Source organism: Grampus griseus (assembly GCF_964374135.1).
Source record: "Grampus griseus genome assembly, chromosome: 18".
Classification (NCBI taxonomy): domain Eukaryota; kingdom Metazoa; phylum Chordata; class Mammalia; order Artiodactyla; family Delphinidae; genus Grampus; species Grampus griseus.
In genome coordinates, this window is record NC_139012.1 from 11,699,757 (window position 1) to 11,726,347 (window position 26,591).

Sequence of the window (26,591 nt, forward strand, 5' to 3'; positions counted from 1 at the left end):
ACTTTAAAGGTTTTGGTGCATCTGAAGGTGTGTCATCCTGTTTTTGCACCACCCCTCCTGTTTTACACTTGGAGCTTGGATTTTTTTGTCAGGCTGCTGGGCAGAAGCGGAATCTAGTACAACAGCTCGGAGCTTCCCTTCTGTTCTTGTGTCGGCAACTGCCTGTCACGAAGATGGTGCCGTGGGAGCCTGCTCTGAAGAGCCAAGGAAGATGATGTGGAAATGGAGTAGAGATTGCTAGAGACCTGAACATCCACACCTTGGGGATGGGTTGCACTACTAGTGTGATTCTGTTTAAAGGCATCCGCACCGTTTTTGAAAGAAACTGTGCTTATATGTGCAAACAGCAAGGAGAGAATAATGCCCTTGAATACACAGCATACAATTGGACAAAAGAAGATTCAGAACTATTGATCTCCTCCTGTCTGGTAAATGCTGTCTCTTAATTAACAAGTAGTTTGCTGGTGTTAGGATAAACTAGTCTTTACCTGTAAAGCAAATATATTTATCTCAGTGTGCTTATATATATGTAGCTTGTGTGTATGAATGGGTAATTAGTGGCCTTAAAATTAAATTATGAAGTGCCTGTTTGTATGTGTGAGAATGTCATGTGTTAATCAAATCTGAAATACATACAGAGAGAGCAGCTGGAGTAAGATATTTGGTTACAGACCAGTTTTCTAAGTTAGCTCTGTGAGCTTACATGTTCTTAGTATAGTTCTAGAAATAATACTGGGCAAAGCCTGTATTTAAGGTCTAATAGAGTGAACCCTCTCCCTATGATGGTGAATTACTCAGTCCCTTTACATCTTAGCCTTTTACCTGGCTAGATTTTCCTTACTAATGTCTTGTGGTTAGTCCTTTGAGTCAGGGGGAGAAATGTAAAGGGAACATGAAAGAAAATTGTAATGTAATGGGTGTGAGAAAAATATTTGCAGTTTTATTATTTTAAATCCAGCTATTTATAATTTTGTGGGTGAAGGCTCTTGAGAGTAAAAGGAAGCTTAGCTGACGCCTCTGTGTTCTTTCCTCCTTTCCCAATGCACAAGGAGGTGTCAAGTCACAGATGGGTGTGCCTCTCCATGGCCTTCTCACAAATACCAGGCTCATGAGAAAGCTGCATATTGGTCTCCTCCTCCCTCAGGATGCCTTGCCATTTTTCCTTGTTCTTCTCACAGTGTGTGTCAAAACGAGTGGGGAATAATACACGTGGGAGTTTCTGTGTGTGGGGCTGGCCAGCAGGATCTCGGTATGGCGAGGGCAGGGTGTGCGGAAACCCCAAAACCGTTCCTGGTCGTTAGGCTGCCATCTGAGACTGAGAGGCTGGCGTGCCATATGCACCTCCGGATCGTACCGGGTCGCCCCAGCCTTGCAGAAGCCCCTAGAGGGGATGTGTTTTGTGGAGAGGCTTATGTGATGTTAGCTCTCAAAATCCTTGGGAGGAAAGAAAAGGAGAGTATCGCATGAGCATCAGATGCGTTTTGGAAGGCAGTGAGTGTTATGCGTGGGTATGGAATTTAAGTGGTGCTGTTTTAACTACTAAATATTTTAAACCCTAAAGTATTTTGGGATATGCTTTTGAGAATAGCTGGTTTCAGAGATTAGAAGGACTGGCTCATTACAGTGTCTGTCCCAGGAGTGTAGTCCATAACCCTGACAGCCGTGGGACTGCTTGGCCCGTGATGCCAGTGCCTCTCCCATGCCACCAGCTTCTGCCCCCTTAGGCCACACTGACTTTTGTTTGGTTAACCTGCCTTTGGGAGACTCTGCATGTTTTTCTTTTTCTTTTATTGTGTGAAGGAATTCTAACCTGCCGGGGCCTTTGTTGGTACTCTGGGACTGGATTCTGAAGCACAGGTCCTGTGCCTTTGGTCAGATGCTCTCTGCCACCACCCTCACCCACACCAGCAGACCCCGGAGCACAACAGGACCGTGTGTGCATGTGGCCGAGGTGCTGTGGGTGGAAAGATGCACCCTCTCCCTCCAAACTGGTCTCCCTGCCCCTTTCCTTGGCCCTGTGCCTTCTTCTCTACGTGGCAGACAGTGGTCCTTTGGAAAGGAAAGTCAGACCATCCTTCTTCTGCTCAGTCAGATCCAGAATCCTTACGGGGGCTTCCAGGTCCATCCCCAGCCTGCCCACCAGACCCTGTTTCCTCCTTGTCACCCTGTTTCCTCCTCATTCTCCTCATTCCTCTCTCACTGGCCTCTTCCCTGGGATCTCTACCCAGACGTTTACCTGGTCCACCTCCAGCCTCCTGCAGGGCTTTTCTTAGATCTCCCCATGGCAGCAAGGCTTCCTTGACCACTGGTGTAATCCTGCTGCACCCCCAGCGCACCCTCCTCTGGGTCCTCGCTATAATTTCTTCATAATATTGATCTCAGCTGACATACAGTTAGGCAAGAATAATAGCGTAAGTGTAGTAATAGTAATTAGTGCTGTTACTTATGGTACTTAAACAGGAATAAGATTTATGATGGCAGGAATTTTTGTCTGTTTTACTTACCGCTCTGCCCTCAACAGCCTGAACAATGCCTGATTCCTAGTAAGTCCTTGGCTAATAAGTGAACTCTGATGAAATGGTTTTATGGTCCTGAACTTGAACTTGGAGAAGCTGTTGAGAAGATAGGTTATCTTCTAGAACCAGTCTTTCTTGGAGCTACCCTAAGAAGTTATGGGGTCCAAGGCTGGCCATTCTGTGGGTTTGCTATGATCCTTGAGTGACAATTGATTTGATAATACTATCTTTGGATATTGTCCACACTAGCTCTATTGAGACCTGTTCTGTGGCATGGGCATTTGAGGACCTTCTCATCCTTTGGTTTGATCTAGCCAAACCCTTTATTAAGGGAGCCCTGCCCATCGGCCGTCCCTTGGGCCTGCTCCATGCAAAGTAGGTTGACCTTCTCATCAGGCAGATGTGCGTCCTTGTCAGGCGCCTCAGCATTGGTGGGGAGGATGTCTGTCCTTCCTCCAGCTCAGGTGGTGACGCCAGCCTGTGGCTCGACCTTAACCGTCAGCAGGTCAGCACTGTACTTCACTGCTCCTCAGGGTATAACCCCCACCCCCGTCACTCAATGCATAACAAACCTTGTGGAGGAAAAGTAATGTTCATGTAGCTACCATTCTTCTGGAGACTCTAAAATACCGGAGATATCTGCCTATCTGTCAGAAACCCACAGGGGTGGACTGGCTCATTTTGGCCTCAGAGGAATTGCTGCTCCTGAACTAAGCTTTGCATTTTTCTCTTGCCCACACTGAAGGACATCATAAGAAACATCCTTAGAAAAGTGATGTCTGCTATGAGGGTGTTGAGGGCACTATAGTGTAGTGGTTAAGAGTGGCGACTCTGGAGCTAGCCTTCAGGGTTTGAGTCCCAAATCCACAACTTGCTAGCTGTGTGACTTTGGGCAGTTTACTTAACCTCTCTGTTCCTGTTTCCTTATCCATTAAATGCAGATAATAACAGTGCTTATTACCTCATAGGGTTATTAGATGAGTGAATATGTCTAAAGTTCTTAGAACAGTGTTTTGCACGTAAGTTAGTGCTAATTGTTAGCAATTATAATTACTTCTATTTTTTAGCGTTCCTTTTATGAGGAGCCCTGGAAGAAATTTCTTGTCTTCATGCTCTGAATGGTTTTGCTTTTCCTGAGGAACTACTTCATTTTTATTTTATATACATTATGATTCATGTAACTGACCTCAGCCACCTCTTCAGTTGACTGTTAAAAGAAAGCTTATCTGGGCTTCCCTGGTGGTGCAGTGGTTGAGAGTCCGCCTGCCGATGCAGGGGACACGGGTTCGTGCCCCAGTCCGGGAAGCTCCCACATGCCGTGGAGCGGCTGCGCCCGTGAGCCATGGCTGCTGAGGCTTAGCGTCCGGAGCCTGTGCTCCGCAACGGGAGAGGCCACAGCAATGAGAGGCCCGTGTACCGCAAAAAATAAATAAATAAATAAATAAATAAATAAATAAAAGAAAGCTTATCTTTTAACAGTTTCACAATATGACCCGATTCTAACATACATAGGCTCTTTCAAAATGATTTGTTTTATATTTCCCTTAAACTTTGCTTCTTACTTTCCTGTATGACTATTTTGTCGCTGTCTGCTTCTTCTCATCTGCTTATTAAAATACTTTTAATCCTCTTCTGTATGTTTTTATGTAAATCACTTTAAATCCGTTTGAAACAAAGCAGAGTATGAATTAATAAGTGAATAGAGAACTGTAGTGAAGAACAAACCTTCAAGGTGGCTCTGAAGCAAAATCAGATGTCTTTTTTTAATGTTAATTTAATTCCGTAAAAATCTAATTTTATTAAGCTTGCTTTTTTTTTACGTTTTGTTTTCACACAAGTTGTGTGCTTTGCTGTGCCAATGGCTACATCAGAGTTAAGACAGTTTTATATAATACTCACTTACAGCACATGTAGCGCTTAAGCTACACGTTACATCTTCATCCGTTACTAAAAATCACCTGGGTGACTTCTTTAAAAGTTACACTATAGCTCATTAAAAATCAGATGTCTTGAGCGCAGACGTTAGCTTTATAGTAAGGCTGCAGCTGTGCGATCTTGCACAGGAAGGTTCTCTTTATGTCTAAAAGGCATGAATTAGCCCCGTGGCGGGTGGTACACTGGGAAAAGGGCTTATCTGGAAGTCGTGGACTGACTGAATGTCCAGTGTGCCACACTTAGATTTTGATTAGTAATTCTGCCACAATGGAGGGACGGGATTGAGTTGGAGTAGATTGTATTCTTGAGTATAGAGTTTTCTAAAGTCTTTCTTTTCTAATTAATGGAATGTCCAGGTTATTCAAGAAACACCCTTGAGTGCTTCTTTGTGCCGGGTGCTGGATGTACAGGAATGATGAAGAAGCTCAGGTCCCCACCGGGGGAAGTTGACATAGAATGCACAGGGCACGGTCAAGGATGTGAGGGCTCGGCTTGGCCCAGGCACCTTCCATGAGGAGGGGCAGCTTGAGCTGAGACAAAACACTTGTAAATCCCATTTTTCCTTGTCTGTGAAGGTTTGTGATGCACCCAGCCCTATTGACTAGGACTTGCCCTGTTTTACTCATAGCCAGTAATAGAATCTTCTCTTAATGTTTCTGTGGAGGAATTGAGGACCTGTGGGATTATGCTGTACCATGTTCTCTTTTTGCCAGTTGTAACTGACGTGAAAGAAGTCACTTAGTTATACCCTTGATGGCTGCTGGGATTTTGTCAGTAGCTTCATAGAGAGCACGTTGCTGCAAGTCACAAGGAGAGAAGACAAACTTTCTTGTCCTCAATTTCTTTTGTGACATGTTGGGATAATATATTGATAATTTTACCCATGGTAAATTGATAGTTAATCTGTTTTTCTTACTTCCTTAAAGCTTTGAAGTTTTTCATGGTTTTCCTATTTCAAGATGTGCTACACGTCGTCAGCATGTTCTCAGCCTTTACTGCTGTGTAGGATTTTATCAGACCACTTTAGTCTCCCCAGGCTAAACAGTCCTTCCTAACGTAAAGCACCTATTGGCTTTGAAAATCCTTTGGTTTATCGTATGTGCACTGTGCAAAGAGAACAGAGTTGAAGGCGATACGGCCATAAGAGCCTGCGGTCCTGCTTGTACGTGTCTGTGCAGCTACAGGGATAGATGGGTTGCGGGAGCGTAAGGGGAGATAACGGTATAATCGATGACGGGCTAAGTGAAAAGTGGTATAATACCTATCAGCTTGAGGCAGCGGGGAAAGTAAAGGCTAGATCTTTATTTTTTCAGATGTTCTCTCATAACTGTTTCTTGCACTGTTACAAGTGTCTTGAATTGTAAGAAAGCGGAAACCTGCTTGGCCACCTTCTGGAACACTCCTTTGGTTCTAGGTCCGGTCATGGGGCCGTGGCTTTCGGTAGGCTGTGTTTTCCATTTTATTTCTAATTATCCTTCCTAATGATGCCCAGTGGATTTCGTTGCCTATTTTGATCACAGCAGTAAATTGGGCTGATGTTTTCAAGGAACAGTCTGCTCTGATTCCTAGATCCATTTCCTGTGTCCTGAGATTGCGTTGCTCTATTGATGCTGCTTTTTGTGAGTGCAGCCAGCATGAGCTAGCAGGAGCGAGTATTGTACCTTTCCCTGGTGCTTTTTAAAAATTTACCGTCTTTTTAATATTTATTAAATCATAAGCAGGAAATTTAACATTCATTGTAGAAACTAAGCGTGCTGTGTTTGCTACACAGAGGTAACCACTGACACAAATATTTTGAGGCAAAAACCTTCAAGAACTTCATCCATGTATAGTGTTGTTCATAAAAGTTACATATGTAATGGGTGTCTGTGGACTAAATTTTGTTGTTTCCTTCCACCCCCAGTTCATATGTTGAAGCCCAAATCCACAGTATGACTGCATCTGGAGGTAGGGTCTTTAGAAAGTAATTAAGTTAAATGAGGTCATAAGGGTGGGGCCCTAATCCAATAGGACTGTGGCCTTCTAAGAAGAGTAAGAAATCTCTCTTTCTCTGCCATATGAGCACACAGCAAGAAGGCAGCTCTCTGCAATCTAGGATGAGGGTCCCAATCCAGGATGAAGTTCAAAGTTAGGCCACCCTAACTTTGAACTTCAGCCTCCAGAACTGCGAGCAAATAAATTTCTGTTGTTGAAGCCACTCAGTCTTTGGTATTTTGTTATGACAACCAAAGCTGACTAATACATAACAATATACATGTTATTTTGTTCTATAGTCTTGTTGTTTGCTTTAAATAGATATCACAAACATCCTTCTATGTCAATGAGTATACATGTATATCTAATTCTTAATGGTGTCATTTCATCGTATGGATGTGTCTTAGTTTATTTCGGGCTGCTATAACAGAATAACATAGATTGAGTGGCTTGTAACAAACGTTTATTTCTTATAGTTCTGGAGGTTGGGAAATCCAAGATCAAAGCAGCCATAGATTTGGTGTCTGGCGAGGACCCACTTTTTGGTTGTCTTCTTACTGTAACTTCATGTGCAGGAGGGAGTGAGGGATCTCTTTGGGGCCTCTTCTATAGAGAACGCTAATCCCCCTCATGAGGGTTCCACCCCCAAAGGCCTCCCCTCCAAACACCATCACATTGGGAATTAGGTTTCAATATATGAATTTTGAGGGGACACAAACATTCACATTGGAGGAAGTGACATTTTATTTAACTTATACCCATTATCCCATTTTTTTCCAATTGTAAATGCTGTGATAAACATCTTTGCATGTGTACTTTAAACAGTTGTCAAATTATTTTCTTAGCATAAACTTCTAGACTTGGAGTAGCTGGGTCAAAGTATATTTGCTTTTTTTTTTTTTTTTTAAGTAGCTCTTTATTGGAGTATAATTGCTTCACAATACTGTGTTAGTTTCTGTTGCACAACAAAGTGAATCAGCCATATGCATGCACGTGTCCCCATATCCCCTCCCTCCTCCCTATCCCACCCCTCTAGGTCATCGCAAAGCACCGAGCTGATCTCCCTGTTCTACGCTGCTGCTTCCCACCAGCCAACTATTTTACATTCCGTAGTATATATATGTTGATGCTACTCTCACTTCGACCCAGCTTTGCCCTCCCACCGCATGTTCTCAAGTCCATTCTCTATGTCTACCTCTTTATTCCTGCCCTGCAACTAGGTTCATCAGTACCTTTTTTTTTTTTTTAGATTCCATATATATGCGTTATCATACAGTGTTTGTTTTTCTCTTTCTGACTTACTTCACTCTGTATGACAGACTCTAGGTCCATTCACTTCACTATGAATAACTCAATTTCGTTTCTTTTTATGGCTGAGTAATATTCAGCCATAAAATATTGTATTGAAGATGTGCCACATCTTCTTTATCCATTCATCTGTCAATGGACATTTAGGTTGGTTCCATGTCCTGGCTATTGTAAATAGCGTTGCAGTGAACATTGTTGTACGTGTCTCTTTCTGAATTATGATTTTCTTAGGGTATATGCCCAGTAGTGGGATTGCTGGGTCATATGGTAGTTCTATTTTTAGTTTTTTAAGGAAGCTCCATACTGTTTTCTGTTAGCTTTTGCACAGCAAAGGAAACCATAAACAAGACAAAAAGACAACCCTCAGAATGGGAGAAAATATTTGCAAATGAAACAACAGACAAAGGATTAATCTCCAAAATATACAAACAGCTCATGGAGCTCAATATATTTGCTTTTTAAAGGATTTTTGTATGTATAGCCAGATTGTCCTCCAGAAATATTGTTTTGAGATTTTTAAAAATTGAAGACAAGAAAATTTGTTTTCTCTGCTGTAACTTCAAGCAGTTTGCCTTCATAATTGCTTTTTTTTAAACATCTTTATTGGAGTATAATTGCTTTACAATGTTGTGTTAGTTTCTGCTGTATAACAAAGTGAATCAGCTGTATGTATACATATATCCCTATATCTCCTCCCACCTTCCCTATCCCACCCCTCTAGGTGGTCATAAAGCACTGAGCTGATCTCCCTGTGCTATGCGGCTGCTTCCCACTAGGTATCTGTTTTACATTTGTTAGTGTATATGTGTCCATGCCACTCTCTCACTTTGTCCCAGCTTATCCTTCCCCCTCCGTGTCCTCAAGTCCATTCTCTACATCTGCGTCTTTATTCCTGTCCTGCCCCTAGGTTCTTCAGAACCACTCTTCTTTTTTTAAGATTCCATATATATATGTTAGCATACGGTATTTGTTTTTCTCTTTCTGACTTACTTCACTCTGTATGACAGACTCTAGGTCCATCTACCTTACTACAGATAACTCAATTTCGTTTCTTTTTATGGCTGAGTAATAATCCATTGTATATATGTGCCACATCTTCTTTATCCATTCCTCTGTCGATGAGCACTTAGGTTGCTTCCATGTCCTGGCTATTGTAAATCATTATTGCTTTTTATTAAGCTGTTGATGGAGTTATCTGCTCAACAGAATAATATCAACTTAGATTGCTGTATACTTAGGCAGTAACATAGTCATACCAGGGTTCAGATTAGTACTACTTTTGCCTCAACTTCTGGAAGCATGACCACTAGCATTCTTAAATATCCCCGTAGAATTCTGAAATGTTCCATTGTGGGGGGCTGGAATGTGTTTGTTCTGGGGGGTCATCAACCTTTTAGAGTTGGTAGCTATTTCATAGATACTGAAGAGGGAAGAGCAGAGAAATACTGAGTAGAAACAGATGAGTAGGGCTGTTACTGCTTTTGCTCAAGTCTTTTTAGGTATTCCAATAGCTGGTTTATGTTTCTCCCATTGATCTGGTGAGAAGCAACAACTTTTTTGCTTTTTTAAAAGTAACGTTGGTCGTCTTTCATATTTAGAATATGTAATTATTTTAGAAAATATAGAGACTACAGAGAAGAATAAAGAGGAAAACAAAATCAGCCATAATCCCACAGCCCTGAATTAATTACTGCTTAACATGTAGTATATGTTTTCTAATATCTTTCCATGCTTATGCAAATATAAAAAATGGTATAATATTTCATAAATAATTCCGATGCCTTTTTCTCTTGTCATTTTTTATGGCCATTTACTTACGCCTGTAATGTTCTGCTAACACAGTGTTTAATAAGTGCATAATATTCCATTGTAATGCATATACTAGAATTTATTTAAATGCTTTTCTTTTGTTAGGCATTTAGGTTGTTATAAACTAAGCTTATTGAAGACATCTTTACCCAAACGTATTTTTATGGATCTGTAATTATTTTCATAGGCTAGATTCATAAACATGAACTTGTTAAGGCAGGAATGAATTTTTTAAAGGCCCTTTAAGGCATATTGTTTTATTGCTTGATGATTGATCCAAGTTACATTCCTAGCACCAGTGAATATTAGTCTTGTTTTATATATGATGATTGCCAGGATCGTTTTGCCAATTTGAGAGATAAAAGATACAATTTTGAAACTCAAATCCTTTGTCATATTCTTTTCAAGTATTTCTCCATTTTGTCATTTGCCTTTAATTTTGTTTACCTTCTTTATAGTACTTATTTTACTAATAGAAGTTTAAGTGTATGTGATAAGCATAAGAGTCTTTTCCTCTGTGACTTCTTCCATTACTTTTTTTTTTCCCCCTTATTTTTTTGGCTGTGTTGGGTCTTAGTTGTGGCACACGAGATCTTTGTTGAGGCATGCAGGATCTTTCATTAAGGCCTGTGGTCTCTTTGTTTCAGTGCTCGGTCTTCTCTCTAGTTGTGGCATGCAGGTTTTTCCTCTCTAGTTGTGGTGCGCGGGCTCCAGAGCGTGTGGGCTCTGTAGTTTGTGGCACACAGGCTCTCCCCTTGAGCCGCACGAGCTCAATAGTTGTGGCTCGCTTAGTTGCCCTGCAGCATGTGGGGTCTTAGTTCCCTGACCAGGGATCGAACCTGTGTCCCCTGCATTCGAAGATGGATTCTTTACCACTGGACTACCAGGGAGGTCCCTCTTCCATTACTTTTATACTTAGAAATTCTTGCCTATCTCAGATCAGATATTCACCAGTATTTTCTTTTGGAACTTGTTTGCTTGCTTATTTATTTACTTACCATTTGACTTTTTTATCCAAGGGGCCTGCTTGCCAACTGGTTTTGTTAATAAAGTTTTATTGGCATTTGTTTTCATGTTGTCTATGACTTCTTTCTTAGTGGCAGAATTGAGTAGTTGCGGTAGAGGTCTATATTATTTACTTTCTGGATTAAAAGATTTATTAGCTGACCCTTTATAGAAAGTTTGCCAATCCTCGCTTTAGTCAATCTAGAATTTATTTAGTATATAGTTTAGTTGAGGCCCTAACTTGATTTCCTCCTTACTCCCAACACTCATTTTTCCCATTCCTGTATTTTGAATAATCCATTCCTTAGTCATTGATTTGTGATCCTGCCTTCATTATGTTTTATGTTCCTTTATGTACTAGGCTTTGTTTGGGAACTATCCTTTGTCCATTATAGAAGCAAACTTCTTATCCAGCTATGAGTTCAATTACAGTTTAGTAAAAATGGAAACAAGAAATTTGAAGAAACAAATTCTACATTTTAAAGATTTATCTATAAATAGGCTATACTGCGTAAGTTGCTGATTTAGGTAGTTTTATAAAGCAGGTATTGGTAAAGATTCAGGGGCTGAGGGTTAAGGATTGAGTGTAGGGTTAAGTATATTTGTAAATGTGTTTCCTTGTGAAATCCCTGCTCATAAGGTAGATCAAGCTTGTCTTAATAAGGAATCTCTGGTGCATTTTGATGAAAGAAATTCCAGTGTGGCAGCTGCATCCTCAAGTGACCTTGGTTTGAATCTACATGTTTTGTGTATCCGGTCTCTCCTAACAAAGGGAGTCCCAGCAAACTATAAGCAGAGGTACTACCAGAGTTTCCAAACCAATTGTGTTGGTGTCTGCAGGAAATTTATCTGTATCCTAATAGATGGAGAGTGAATTGTAGTTTTTCCTTTATACATTATATGAATTCTAAAGATAATTGATTTCCCTCCTTGCCTACGTTTTATGTGTGTGTTAAGTTTTTTGTTTTTTTTTTTTCGGTACGCGGGCCTCTCACTGTTTTGGCCTCTCCCGTTGCGGAGCACAGGCTCCGGACGCGCAGGCTCAGCGACCATGGCTCACGGACCCAGCCGCTCCACGGCACGTGGGATCTTCCAGGACCGGGGCACGAACCCGTGTCCCCTGCATCGGCAGGCGGACTCTCAACCACTGCGCCACCAGGGAAGCCCTGTGTGTTAAGTTTTAGATATGCATATGTCTGTGTGTGACTGTCTATTTGTGTATGTGTGTGTATTTTTTGTTGTCACCTCAGTACTGAAATATTGGATAAAGGGGTACTTTACTTTTTTCGCATGTCAGTGAACAATCCAAGGCTTTATCCTCGGATGCATTTCAATAAACATTTGCTTCTCTGCCAAGGAAAAACCCATATCCTAGAAAACTGAAGTAGATGTGACTTGTGAACCTAAGCAGAGGGACATGGTAGTTGCTGACGGATAGGTTTTCTCTGCTTTTCTAGAGTATGTTCTGCCTTTACAGGGTCTGTTTGCTTATACAGTTCTAAGATGTGGGCTTGGTGGCAGTCCTTGCTAATAGTTTTATCCTTCTGCACGTTTGGTATTCCTTGTGTTTTCTAGGCTTATGAAATAGGTAACAGCATCATCAAAGAAGTTGCCTTACAAGTGACTCTTATTTCTCTGAGCTTTCTGTACTGTCAAAGAGCGATCAGAAGAGAACCCTGAAATTGTTTTCTTGTTTTTTCCCCTCTACTGGAAAAGCTATTTCCTGTACTCCCAACACTTCTGACACCAAATATGTGGGGTTTATCCCTCATGTTAAACAATTTGGACGCCAACTACTCAGAGTTAGTGCAGATCCCACAGGTCAAGGGCTCCAGGGCCCACAGGTTTTCACCTGTGCTTCTGACCAATCAGCTGTAAGTCAGGGTTTCCTACGTCCCCGCTCCTTGGATTCGATAATTTGCTACAATGGCTCACAGAACTCAGGAAAACACCGAACTTACTATTACTGGTTTGTTATAAAAGATACAACTCAGGAACAGCCAAATGGAGGAGATGCATGGGCCAAGGTATGGGGAAAGGCTATGGAGTTTCCATGCCCTCTCCAGGCATGCCATTCTCCTAACTCCTCTATGTGTTCACCAACCCAGAAGCTCTCCAAACCTCTGTGTTTAGGAGGCTCCATTATGTAGGCATGATTGATTAAATCATTGGCTATTGGTTATTGAACTCTATCTCCAGCCTCTCTCCTCTCCTGGGAAGTCAGGAAGCAGAGCTGAAAGATACAGCCTACTATTCACAGGATTGGTTCCTCAGGTAACCAACCCCTCCTGCTCTAAGAGTCACCTCATTAACATAAACTGAAAGGGGTTTATTATGTATAACAAGATACTTCTGTCACCCCTGTTAGTCACGGAATTACAGGAGTTTTAGAAGCTCTGTGCCAGGAATCAGGGCAGAGACCAAATAATTCGTATTATGTCACACCCAATATCCATTGGATACCTTTTAATACAATGGTGAATAAGCCACAGTCTGTGCTCTCAGAAGGCCTGGAGATCTCCTACGTGGGATGCAGGCTGTGATGGAGATGAGCCTAGCTACCATGAGAAAACCTGCAAGGGACTCCTAGCTCACCTTTGGGACAGAGTCAAGGAAGACTCCTGGAGGAGGTGATGTCTGACTTGAGTCTCAAGAAGGTAAAGAAGTTAACCAACCAAAAGGGTAGGAGGACGTTTCTGCATAAGGAGCAAAGTCCTAGGGAGGGAGAGCTGAGACCTCCTTGTAGCTGCTCTAGTTTCATGAGGCTGGAGAGGGCTCACTGGGCTGAAAGTACAGTGGTGACCAGTGCGGCTAGAGAGGTAGCATGGACCAGATCATGGTGGGTGTTTTGGAACTTTATTCTAATATTGGAGGAGAACCATTTGCTGAAGGTTTTAGATTAGGAAATACATGGTCAGACTGATGTTTTAGAAAGATCTCTCAGACTGTAGAGTGGATGATGGGCTGGAGAAAGAGGGTGTCTGAAGATGGGGACACTAGTGAGGAGGCCTGGGCAGCATGATGACAGGCAGTCGTGGCCGGACTAAGGTGGCTGGTAGTGGAGATGGAGGGTGGTATCTGGATCTAAGAGATAGTTAAATGAGAGAGAAAGGAGTCAAGGGTGTTCAAATGTCTGCCTTGGGCACCTCCAGGCTGCCGTCTACAGAGCTGGGGAACAGCTTTGAAGGAATGAGTCTGGGGAAGTTGGGATGGAGAGGAGGATTTTATTTTGGGTCATCCTGAGTTTGAGGGGGGCCATGACTGTTGGGCTATAGGTAGAACTGTGGATCCCAGCCTGGTGAGGAAGGCATGGGAGTGGACAGAGTCTCCTGGTGAGAGAGCTGAGAGTACCGAGAGCCAAGGCCCCGGGAAGGGCAAAGGAAGGGAGTTGGAATAGTTGTCTAGAGTTGAGTGGTCAGGGAGGTAGAGCATGGTGAGGTTTGCATCTGGAAGCAGGATTACAGCCCCCTAAATACCCAGAGCTTGAAGAACTTTGCCTGCATATTTTTGTTTAAGCCTCCTGCCTATAGAGCACCGGCAGAGTCATCTGAACCACTCACAGAAACGTTTAGCGAGCTGTGTGCACAGTATCCTTCTTGCACAAGGTACGTATCCCCTCTGCCCTTTAGAAGGGTCTTAAATAGTGGAGCAGAGGAATAATTGATCATTGAATAAAGTCATGGCCCCTCCTTCTACCCTTATCAGAATAGCTGACGTTTATTGAGTGTTCACTAGTTCTCATGCAGTGTTCTAAGCTCCATATGTTTATTTACTCGTTTAATTCTTATGACAACCTGGTGAAGTACTCATGTTACCTTAATCTTATAGATGAGGAAACCAAATCGGGGAACAAAGAGAAAGGTGAATAAAGTGTAAAGTCATGTAAGTAGTTAGTAGCACAGCTGGGATTCAAACCAGTCATTTAGTTGCAGAGCCCTGTGCTCTTAACTGTCATACCGTAGAGTCCAGCCTTCTGGTACAGCACACATGGGGTGTGGGAAAGTACTCAGAAGTGAATGAACCTCGTAACACTGGATGAGTGAGAAAAAGATGAGGCAGGACAAGGAGCCCAGTCCAGCTTGGGAGATAAGAGGAAACGTCAGTAGAAAGCAATAGCTGAATTCCACAGGAGGTCGAAGGGTGTGTGGAACAGCTGATCGGGGGCTACTGGGAAGGACCGAAGAGAAGGTGGCATTTCAGGGGGTCTTGAAGGATAAACGCAAACCCTGAAGGCATTAGGGTGTGGTCATGCGTGGGGAGGACCTGTAGCCAAGGGGAACAACGTGCTGGGAGGTGTGCAGGGAGGGCTGAGCGGCTCAGAGCTGGGTGTGAGGTGAGTTGGCCTGTCTGTGAAGAGCTGCCTCATGTGCTGAGCAACCAGTGTTCAGTTTGGAGGCCCACGGGGCCCTGTGGGGTTAGACCATCCTCCTCATGCCAGAGTGGGGTTTGGAATCAGAAAGGAAGAGACTGGAAGCAGGAGGACCAGGGTGAGAGCTCTGACCCTCCAGACAAACCCTCTGATGGAAGGCATGGAGGGAAAGGACTGCTGCACACTGGAAATGGATGAGAGAGCAGGGAATAGCAACGCCCAGTCTTCTGACTTGGGAGGTGGTGATGCCATTAATCAAATGCAGGCATGGAAGGGGAGGGACGGGTTTAAGCGTAGCTGGCATGGAGCAGAGGAAGGGGGAGAGCAGATCATGAGTTCACTTTTGGTCTTGCTGTGTTTGAATACCCGAGGAACCTTCAGGTCAGGGACAGATCCAGCTTTTGTAGGGCCTGAAGCTCCTACAGTTGAGAGCCCTCTTTAAGAGAACTAATAGAAAGTGAAAAGACCAAGTTAGGTACAGGACTTTAGGAGGGGCCTATGCCAGGGAGGGTCCTGAAGCGTGAGCTTCGGTAATTTCTTGGTGAACCTGCTCCTGTGTTGTGGCAGATGCCTAGGCTCCTGGAGGTCCTTTTCCCTCTCTGGTGTCCCCTGCTGTGTCTTCCTGCATCTCAGAAAACCCCCAGATTCCTCTCTGAGCCATAGGCTGGCCATCATCTTGTTTAGACTGTAAGAGCTAATTAAAGTTAACCCAGGGTTACCTTAATGTGATGTCTAGGAAGGCCTGTGCTGTGCCTTCTGACTTTTCTACAGAAAAGGTACCCTACTCCCGCCCTCTACCCCGCCCCCCAACCCCGGTCTCCATAACACACAAGTGAAACGGAAAGAAAAAGCCACAAAGGGCTTGTATGGGACGAGGGATTCAGTTTATTACCGCTGTCTATGACCAGAAGAGTGAAAGTATGGGTTGGCCAAACAGTTCATTCGGGTTTTTCTGTAACGTCCCGCACGAACTTTTTGGCCAACCCAGTATGTTCTATTTAGATTATCAGCAGGAATTGGTGGCCATGTGTACATTGAACTGTAGCACTCTAGCTTTTCCTTTTAAGAAAGAGTTTGGGGGACTTATTTTACCTAAAGCCTCTTAGAATAAAGTCTTTTAAACCAAATTTGCATCGTTTCCTAACAGAGATGAAAAATGGTTTCATCATAGCCAGTAAAAATATAAGGCAGCACATTTAGGTAATTATCCCAATAATATGTACAAAAAGTTCCATAGCAGTAAGAAGGGAGCGGCGAGGGGAGTGCTAGAATCATTGTTTAGTCTGTGTCGTTGATAACTTCGCAGAAGAGCCTATCCTTGCAGGGAGATAATTACTGACACTACCAAGGACAAGGTTGTACTTGGGTCAAACGTCCTCTCTCCTGCTGCTGCACCTTGGCCTTTGGAACCACCCACTACAGTGCCTCGTGCTCTGGGCACCCACCTGCCCCCTCAGTGCTCGAGAAATCTACCCCCACCCTTCCTGTCACTGTCAGTCTGCGTGTGGATGATCTCAGCTACATGTTAGGCTCTTATCTGATTAAAACCTTCACAACATGGTATAAATAGCTTACAGAATTCTATCTGTCAAAGGGTATTTGCACTTTAGAGTTTGCTAACTAAGGGTAGCGCTGCAGGTTATGGAAGATTTTGGAGCAATTTGTCATTCATTTCCAAACTGCAGAATGGAGTTTGTATGCTAGTTTCTGTGTGTGTTGGGTTTTTGTTTAGATTATAGGAGGAGAATGTTTTTACCTCATTTTTCTTCTTCTTCTTTTTTTTTTTCCCCCAAGTAGGCATTGGTTTTCTGTGTATGGTTATCTAGGGCAAACTTCAAATGTTTAATTAACGTCTAGCAGTGGCCTTCTCTGCTGTGTCTTGCCAACTGCAAACTACCAAGCTTCCAGAAAGATGAGCTTGGGAATCTAGCACCCTGCCTTGGAAAAGTTGGCTCCCGCTCTTGTGAACTGAAAATATCTGCAAATTGCATCACCGGGCCTGAAATCCTGGGACCTTATAAAGAAAGGGTACTGAGATGTTGCTTTCTCATTCAGATCCATGACCTGCTGGCGTACCTGAGTCAGGGCTGAGAACTGAGTGCTACATCTTAAGAAGGACCTAACAGGGCAGGAGAAAATCCAGAGAAGGGCTATTAAAAGGACTGGTGTGTACTTATAACTTAAAGTTGGTAGGTGGGAGCCCCTTCTATGTATGTTCTTTCCCAGAGCCTTAAGTTACACCAGATCCTCCTGTGTTTATAAATCTGATTTGGGGGGTGAGTGGGATGGGATACTGAAGACAGGCAGAGCTCTGAATGTTTTAGCCACTCCTGCAAAGTAGACATCATTGTCTTCTTTTTGGTTTCCCTTTTCCACTAACTGGAGTGGGATTCACAGTCCTTCTTCGCCAAATTAATAAATGAGGGCACATGGATAGTTTCTGGGAACTTGGATGCAAGAGAGTTGATGCTGAAATTTGTTTTCACTTTTCACCCTTAGAATTCAACCACCTTTTAGAATGGCCTGTTGTGTTACAGAGGGATGCAGGCGGCTGTCCAAATCATACTCTCTCGTGACCAGTGTTGTAAAACAAGAGGAAGTTCTGATAGTTTCTGGAGATGCGTGTTTATCTGAAAAATGCTGGGCACTGTCCAAAGGGAAAGCAGACAGTAATGGTCTCAATTTTAAAAACAACCTCTAGCTGTACCAAAACTTGAAAACCTCTTTCATTTTTATTATTTCTAATCACCCTCTGTTAAAAAAAGAAACGTTTTTTAAAAAAAGACCATTGAAGATAAGTTTTAGGATTGCTTATGTTTTCTGTCCTGCAACCCCAGACATGTAGGGCTTGGCTGGAAGCAGGCAATTAGAGAATTCAGGAGAAGGCCAGATGATCTTGAAACAAGCAAGACGGTTCATTGTTTAAGAATTCCTTCTATTGGGAAATGAATTTTAAAAAAAAACAACAAAACCTTAAAACTATTTTTGCTTTTCTTATTAAAAAAGAGTTGTTTTGTTATCCTTTCCTTGGCCATCTTCCTGTGTATGTGTGTGTGTGTGTCTGTGTGTTTATAAACTGCTCCTATGAACCTTGTTTGAGGCCACACACCCACCCTCTGAGCCTGTGAACAACAAGACTAATGAGTTGGAAAGGCTGTTGAAGGAACTCAGGGAATTGCCACACTAGGTTTTAAGAGAAGACTTAGGCCATTTATTTCCAAGTATACAATGTATGAGCTTCTAGTGCCAAACTCTTGAGTTTGGGTTTATCACAAAAGTAAAAGGGGGAGTTGACGCATACCTTTGACTTCCTGTCCATGCTGTTGTCTGTGGTTAGATTATTTATATAACAAAACTGTGATTCTAAGCTTCCCCCCATCCCTTTTCTCTGTTTCTTTCTGTGCCTCACCGTGACCCAGTGACATTGTGGCTGTCTTTCTCCACTATCCACTCTCTGTACATTTGGGATTGCAAACTAATTTAGAAAATAGCCCTAAAGATGAATCTGGCTGCTCAGATCCATAAGCAAATATAGATGGCCTTGGATTGCCCACCATGAAGGACAGTCTGCCCCCATCGCCTCTCTCCGTTACTATTTTGGAAGTAATGGAGAGTAATCTGAATGATCTAGAAGAATTTGTGTGCCTAGAGTTTAAGCAGTTGGAGTGTTAGCAGCTGTGCAGCCTCCCTTGGTGTTGCTCTTACTGTCCTGGGTAGAAGGTAGATTGGGAAAATCTCAGCTGGGTGGGGAGTTCGCAAGTTTGCCCTAGAAGGAGGAGATGCTGACCAAGACTGTGCTCCCTGAACCACAAGCCTCTTTCAGACTTCATGAATCTTACCAAGTCTCTTGGGTTGAAAACTTGTAAAATATTTTGGCAGCTTGGCTTTGGGCTCTCTCTGCCTGTGTGATTCAGATGGAAAAACCAAGACCAGGAGTGCTGTAAAGTGCACTTGAGGTTAAAAAGGGCTCATCACATTGGTGACAGGCTTTTTCCGCTTTTCTGTCTGCCTGGACAAATGATCAGCCCTTAGTTGACACCAGAGGGTGAGTACAATTGGAACCTCGAAGGTGGGGTGGTTCCTACCTTCAGGGGCTTCCGTTCCATTTAGTGAGATGAGACGTGTACACGGAGACGCGTGGGTGCCCTCGTCACACCCCGTGTGGCTTTTCTCTGTGACGTGTCCCCTCATCCCTGCCCTATGGCTCCATCATCCATCCACGTCCCACGTTAGCTGTTCTCAGCTGTGACTCCCTCACAGAAGGCCAGCCAAGTGCCCAGGAGCCATGGAGGAGGATGTCAGGTTGGGCACTGTGGTGTAACTTTCACCACCATCCTGGGATGTTTCTGTGGTTTGGAGCACAGCTTGGAAAAGCAGACGGGCCTCTGCCTCACAGTCTGAGAAACTCCTCAGGGCTTTAGCAAAGAGGACTCTGGGGATTTAGCAGGGATTTGTCGGCATAGGTGGGCTGGGCAGTACCACACCCGGCAGAGCCAGCCCCTCCCTAACTATAAGGTTGCAGAATGGCATGCTTCTAAACTGTCTTCCCACGATCCCGCATGGAAGTGCCTTCTGTTCTATCACAAAGATGCACAAAATCAGGGAGGCATCTGGAGTATTCTTGACCACTCAGGACTTAACGTCTCACCCTGATGAGCTGTGAATCAGCAACACACAGAGATGGAGAGTGAATTCCCGGGAAGAAACAGTGGAGGCTGAGCATGGCAAACCCTGGAAGATAGTCCAGAGAGGTGGGCCCTGGGGATGGAATGTGGGTGGTAGGTGGTGAGAGAATGCCAAAGGATGTCAGGTGGTTTTGAAGACAAACCTTATTTCACATTGCTGCCGACCTGGTTTTATTTCAGGTGTGGCAAATAGGAATCTAGTGGTCAAGCAGGAGACACGTTATCAAAGCCCTTGAGAGAGGTCTTCTTTACAGTGTTTTAGGCAAAGCCACTCTGAGGGCTCAGCATGACTGAGGTTAAACAAAAGGCTTTATTTAGAAGTTCAAGCCAAATTGGTGAGTTCTTTTTTATCCAGAATTTTCATATCATTCCTGATTGGGGGTGGGGGGGAACCATACCTTTTCAGTAGGAGGAAAGTGTATAATCATCTATGGAGGGACCCCACTTCACTGTCTGTTCCCTGAAGTTACGGAGATGCGCGGCCACTCGGGTGGCAGCAGTAGGCGCCCCTGTTAAGCAGGTGTGTTCCAGAGTGAACACCCCCTGCAGGGCTCTTTTTCTGCTCACAGGTTGCGGAAGGGTGAGCATGCATCTTTTCTTGTTTTCTTTCTGTTAAGCCAGCTGAGAAATGAGTACAGATTGGGCTTAGCACAGATGCAGTTTCTTTGGATTTCAGAACACTCAGACTTTTTTTGTGGAATGCTTGTGCTGTTTGCTTTACCAATGGCAGAGCAATTTAATTCCACATTAATATTATAATAAAACATAAACAGGGACTTCCCTGGTGGTGCAGTGGTTAAGAATCCGCCTGCCAATGCAGGGGACACGGGTTCGATCCCTGGTCCGGGAAGATCCCACATTGCCGTGGAGCAACTGAGCCCTTGAGCCACAACTGCTGAGCCCGCGTGCTGCAACTACCAAAGCCCGCACGCCTAGAGCCCGTGCTCTAGAGAGCCACACAACACAAGAGAAGCCACAGCAATGAGAAGCCCGTGCACCACAAGGAAGAGTAGCCTCCGCTTGCTGCAACTATAAAGCCCACGCGCAGCAATGAAGACCCAGCGCAGCCAAAAATAAATAAATAAATAAATAAATTGATTTAAAAAAATAAAGATTTACATAGGAAATCAGGTGTGGTCATGGGCATCCTTCTGTAACACAACAGCCCATGACCAGAGTGGATAGACCTTGGCCAGTTTGCTTAATTTCCTTGAGCTGTCCTTCTTGTTGTGTAAGGGCAGGTTTGGATTAGATTATCTTTCCAGGGTCAGAAAATCTTTTATTTTAAAATTGATTATTGGAATATATATACATCATCAAGGAACTATAACGTACAGTCCAGTTGGAGTATGGGATATAAATATATGAAAAATTAAATAACTGTGTAATATTAGTCTTGATCTTAGCTCAGAATGACTTTAGAAGGTGTAAGTCACCTAATGGTGAATTGCTGTTAGTACTCAGGGTCTGGAAAAAGGTGTGTGACCACTGTCATTGTTGGGCTGGTTTGCACCTTGGAAGCAGTGTGGGTGAGCTGGGTTTGTGGTAATTACTAGTAGTAGCACCTGTATTACTCAGGGCCAACATCTTGGGTGATGTCATCCACTTTCATGTTTTAGCCACCACCTGCCTATATGTGGACTCCCACCAGATCTGCATCTGAAGCTCTGTTCTCATCTCTGTGCACGTGTGGCCACATATCATTTTCTGCCTAAAACCCCTTGATGGCTTCCCATGTAGCCCAGGCTAAAACACACAATCTTTAATACACCTATCAGGGTGAATCTGTACTCTGCTTACCCCACCAGGCTCAGCATGTGCTGTTCTCCCCTGGACCACTGCACTGAAACTGAGTGGGCTGTCTTTTCATTCCCCAAATGGGCAAGCTCTTTTGTGCCTCAGAACCTTTGCATGTGCTGTGCTAACCCCACCCCCAACTTGCTCTAACTCAGCCATTCTTTATTCAACTTCACTCTTCCTTCTGGACACAAAGTATCTTCCTCAGAGAGGCTTATTTGACCCCAAACTGGTTAAGCATCTTCTGCATTTCTTTCAGCACGCTTATCACGACCATACGTAAACCAGCAGTTGTGTAGCTCATTACTTACAGGATGATTCCCTTGGGAGCTCTGCACACGTTTGTAGAAACCTTGGCGAGTCAACATGTCTCCGGTGCTCCTTCCTCCCAGCCCACTTGCTGGCGTTATGTGATGAGCCACTGTAAAGTTATCACCCCCATCAGTGCCCTGCCATTAGCTTTACGTGAGGGAACCATATTAATAGAATGTCCACAAGCAAAGGTCTTCCTGGGAAAGGGTGTCTCTGTCATGGTGGGACTCGGGGTCCTTGGTGGCCGCATGACCTGCACGCACATAGACCCAGACGGTTGAGTACCGCCACCCAGCAGAGAGACTTCTAACAGCATGATTCAGACACTAGGGATGTTTTTCTATGTGTACATTTCTTTAGAACACCTTGGTCATTTATACAATTTCCTGTTTGTGGACTGGTAGTAACCATCCCTCACTAACTTCTTCAAGTTTTTTACTTGTTTACAATTTAAAGTGAACAGAAATGTAAAACTTAATGTTTAATATTGTTGGGCTTCTAGAATGTACTATTCTAAAACATAATAATCAAATATTTTTAACACAAAAAATTACCATATGTAAGGCCTGGATTTTTGATAAGCATGTTTCTAATTTTCTTCCAGAAGTCATACAAAAGAATGGAAAGAAAAGGGAAGATGAACTACCACTTTATATACCACTTTATATTAGGAGCACAACTGGGAGGAAGGAACAAAGATAGTGAATTAATTGACCTTGATTAGGGACATAATTGTAAATATTTATATATGTATATATATAATATTATGTACACTCACATATATGATTATAAATAACATGATTATATAAGATATAATTGTAGGATGGATACACTGAACTCTTTGTGCCTGCATTCTCTTGTTGCAGAAGAAGATCTGTACATTTGAGAAGTCAGTCAGTCCTCTGATAGGGTTGGTGCAGGGCTTCTCAGCCTTTACACTGTTAGCATTTTGGGCTGGATAATTCTTTGTAGGGGGGGTGACTTGTACATTGTAGGAAGTTGAGCAGAATCCTTGGCCTCTACCCACTAGATGCCTCTTCCACAAGACATCACAACGAAAAATGTCTCCAGATATTGCCAAGTGTCCCCTGGAGGAGAGCAAAATCACCCCCAGTTGAGAACTGCTAGATTGGAGTATCTCATGTTTCAGGTTAAGTCTGTAGTCTGGAGGGTGAGTGCTCAAAACTAGCCTAAGTGCTCAGAATAATGCAGGCAGAACAGGGTGCCTGTCTCCATCAGCATTTCTGTCCGGGGAGGTGGTGTGCACATCCCAGCTTCTGTTGAGACTCATGCTGACAGCCCTTCCTCTGCAGTGGGCATTTCATTCTGGACTTTTCTGAAGTAAATGAAGTCGAGTTCATTGTTGTTCTTTTTTTTTTTTTTAAACTTTGAAGCACCAATCCAATTCTGAATTATTCTTCTTATTTTGTTAGGAGCTCTGTGCCAGAAATGGGACAAAGGCCAAATATGTATTTCTTATTATAAATCACAGTATCACAGTCCGCCCCCTGGTCTTCAAACAAGGAACTCTTACAGCAAAACAATCATAAAGGTCAAAAGATACTGGCACATTACTAGAATCTCATTCAGTCATTAATAACTATCCAGTCCATCATCATGTTGTATGAAAAAGTCTCCCAGGGCGAGGCCACTCAGGGTTGCAGGCTTGTATATTTTTGTCAGATTCCAAAAGCAGGAGTAGTGTCAGCAATATTTGGCTTGGTCCTTTCTGGCATCTGATCTCAGGCCCAGCCAGATGGAAGGGATGCATAGGGTGAGGTATGGGGAAAGAGCTTCAATGCTCTCTCCAGTCACACCACTCTCCCTGAATCTCCACATATTTACCAACCTGGAAGCTCCCTTAATTATACCTTAAGAGCCAACTCAAACCCACCTTTGCAGGGAGCTAGGTGATCACTCATCAACTCCTGTGAGCATTTGATTGCCTCCCTCCTAGGTTCTCAAATGCTGGTCCTCAAACCATGACAAAGCTCTTTCTGATCTGTGTGCAAGTGAGAAAAATAAGGGAATGTAGTGAGCTCTTAAAGATTTAAAAGCTTTTAAGAAAAAAAGGTAAGATTGACATTCCTGGTGGCAAGTATGTTTGTGTGTATATGTTTTAATAACCTTTCTATATGAAACAATGGTAGTGATTAATGTTATCTGTTTTTTGTTTGTTTGTTTGGGTTTTGTGTTTTAGTATTATTGCTTGGCAAAATAAATGTTGGAAACCTATGACAGTGCCCTGATAAAAGAAATTGATAATATATGCGAAATTTCTTTGACAAAGTTGTGTGTGAGTGAAGGATATCGAAAGGGTATCTTCTCATATTGCAGCTTGACTATATTAAGGTTATATTGCTGAAAGGGATATAATTTTTTTCTCTTTAGTGTAAAACCAGTTTGCTCCTTGAATTTGTTTTTTTTTTTTTTTTTTTTGCCGGACGCGGGCCCCTCACTGTTGTGGCCTCTCCCGTTGCGGAGCACAGGCTCCGGACGCGCAGGCTCAGCGGCCATGGCTCACGGGCCCAGCCGCTCCGCGGCATGCGGGATCTTCCCGGACTGGGGCACAAACCTGCGTCCTCTGCATGGGCAGGCAGACTCCTAACCACTGCGCCACCAGGGAAGCCCCTCCTTGAATTTTTGACATAAGCAAATTCCATGTATTATGAATCTAATTCTAACTACTGTGAGAGAAAACATTTAATAAACTGTTTTTTAACAAACTATTTTAAATCACTTCCCCCCTCCCTCAAATGATAACTAAGGGACCATTAGATCACAAAGGGACCATTTGTATTTGAGCAAAGAATATGTTTAGCTCAAATAGAAGTCTTTCTCCTTCTACTGAGAGAAAGAAAAACACTATTTTCCCCAGCGTTCATTTGGATACAGCACAGACAGCATGCCTGTTTCAGCATCTTGCACCTAGAAATCTATTTTCACCATTTAATTTTTAAAAACTATGTTGCCTGTGTGAATAAACAATTGTGGTAGGGTTGGAAATTTGGTATAGTCATAAATTAGATTATGATTTCGTAGAATATTGTTAACAGTGATTTTAGAGGTTATCTGTCTCACTGCCCTATTCAGAGGACACTAATATTGAGTGAGTTGGGAACTGTTGTGTGTGTGTGTGTGTGTCCCGAGTAGTGGCAAGTAGGGCGCTTAGATCTGTGCCCCTGGAAGGGGCTCCTAGTGAAGTCCTGTTCCTCATACTCCCTGCCTTCCGTAACCCAGCACAGGCCCATCTGTCCTCTGCCGTGGTGTTTGTCAGTTCTGGTTGCTTCTCTCCAAGACAGCTAGCCATTTGTATCTCACCAGGTTGAGTAGCACCTGGTTAAAATAATAGACACTCTTTGCATGTAAATTATATATCTTTTCCTAGGAGCAAATTTTTAAAATTTCCATATCTAATTTCCCAAAAGTTTCCGTAAAAGTACACTGAAGGCAGGTGTTACTCTGCTTATAGCACAAACACAGCAATTACATGGCAGTTAAATCGTTTCTCAGGTCACATAACAAGATTATAATAAAGGGGTGGTTCATCCAAGAATTACAATTTTGGAGTCTCACAGTTGTCCATAATGAATAAATCACCATACTCTACCCCTGTCATTTCCCAGGAATTTTGCAGGTAGTTGAAGTATTAGCAGACATTCATATTGGCTTTAGAGTAATTATTTTTATTGCTACCTATGCTGTGGAAAGGAAAGCTCTGCTTTAAGGTTCTCACTGAGGACTCAGGTAGGATTCAAACTCTTGACTGCTGAATACAAGTCTGCATTTCTCTGGCTTTTTCTCCCCCTTACTCCTTTCCCAGGACCTGTGACGCTTCTTCACTGAAAATCTTGCTGCTCCCCAAACATACCGTGCTCTTCCAACCCTCCAAACCTTTCTGGATAGTAGTTCCTTTTGCCCTGAATGCCTTTTGTTCGGTTCACTGCTTGACAAATCTTATTCTTTAAAGACGTTGGTTTTCAAAGTGTGCTGTGTGCTGCCTAGACGAGCAACGTCAGCACACCTGGGAGCGTGTTAGAGCTACAGATTCTCACCGGCCCTCCAGGCCTCCTGCACCGGAGGATTGGGGGAAGGGAGACTGACAGCAGCTCAGAGGAGGGTCTTGGGGGAGACCCTGTGTCCTTAGAGGGCTAGCGCTCTCACACAGACCTCCCTCCCTAGCTGGATCATCCTAGAGAGGATTGGAAGAGGACCCAGCAGTCTTCGTCTTAACAAGCTCTCTGAGTAATTCTGACATGATGGAGTTTGAGAACCACCATGTTTAGTCACCTTTTCGCGTGGCGCCTCATCTCTGAAGCTTATCCTGAGAGTTCTTGAGCAGGTAGTCATCTGTCTCGTGAGGTACTTTTTCTTAGCGTGTTAATTAGTCAGGGTAGGCTAACTGCTGTAACCAAATGACAGTAGGTTAACACCAGGTTTATTTCTCGCTTGTGACAAGATCTCATTGGGTATACCTTGAGTGGTCTTCCACGTGATGATTCAGGAATCTAGTTTCCGTACATCTGTGGCTTCTCCCTTACCTAGGACTTCCTCAGAGCTGCCTGTGGAGTCTCTGCTTTCAGTGGGCCCATCAAAGAGACAGAGAGAGAGAGAGCTGGGACAGTTGTGCACCTTGTTTTACAACTGCACCTAGAGTTTGCTACCTCATTTTTCTTATGTTCCTTGGCCAGCGTACAATCACATAGTTTCAGCCTAACTGCCAAGCAGATTGGAAAAGGTGGTCTTTCTTTCTACCCAGGAAGAAGAAACAGTACTGGGGAGCATCTAGCCCAGCTCTGTCCAATAACAATACGATGCCAGCCATATCTGTCATTTTACATTTTCTAGTAGCTGTATTAAAAAAATTAAAAGGAAACAGAT

General features: G+C 43.3%; 1 protein-coding gene across 1 annotated transcript in view; it reads left to right on the forward strand.

Moving 5' to 3' along the window:
- The first annotated feature begins 223 nt into the window (after positions 1–223).
- DOCK9 (dedicator of cytokinesis 9) overlaps positions 224–26,591 on the forward strand; it is a 215,175-nt gene continuing 188,807 nt past the window's right edge. Inside the window, exon 1 of the mRNA XM_082675480.1 lies at positions 224–428. Coding sequence (XP_082531606.1) covers positions 267–428 — 162 coding nt within the window. The 5' untranslated portion in view covers positions 224–266. The remainder of the gene's footprint in view (positions 429–26,591) is intronic.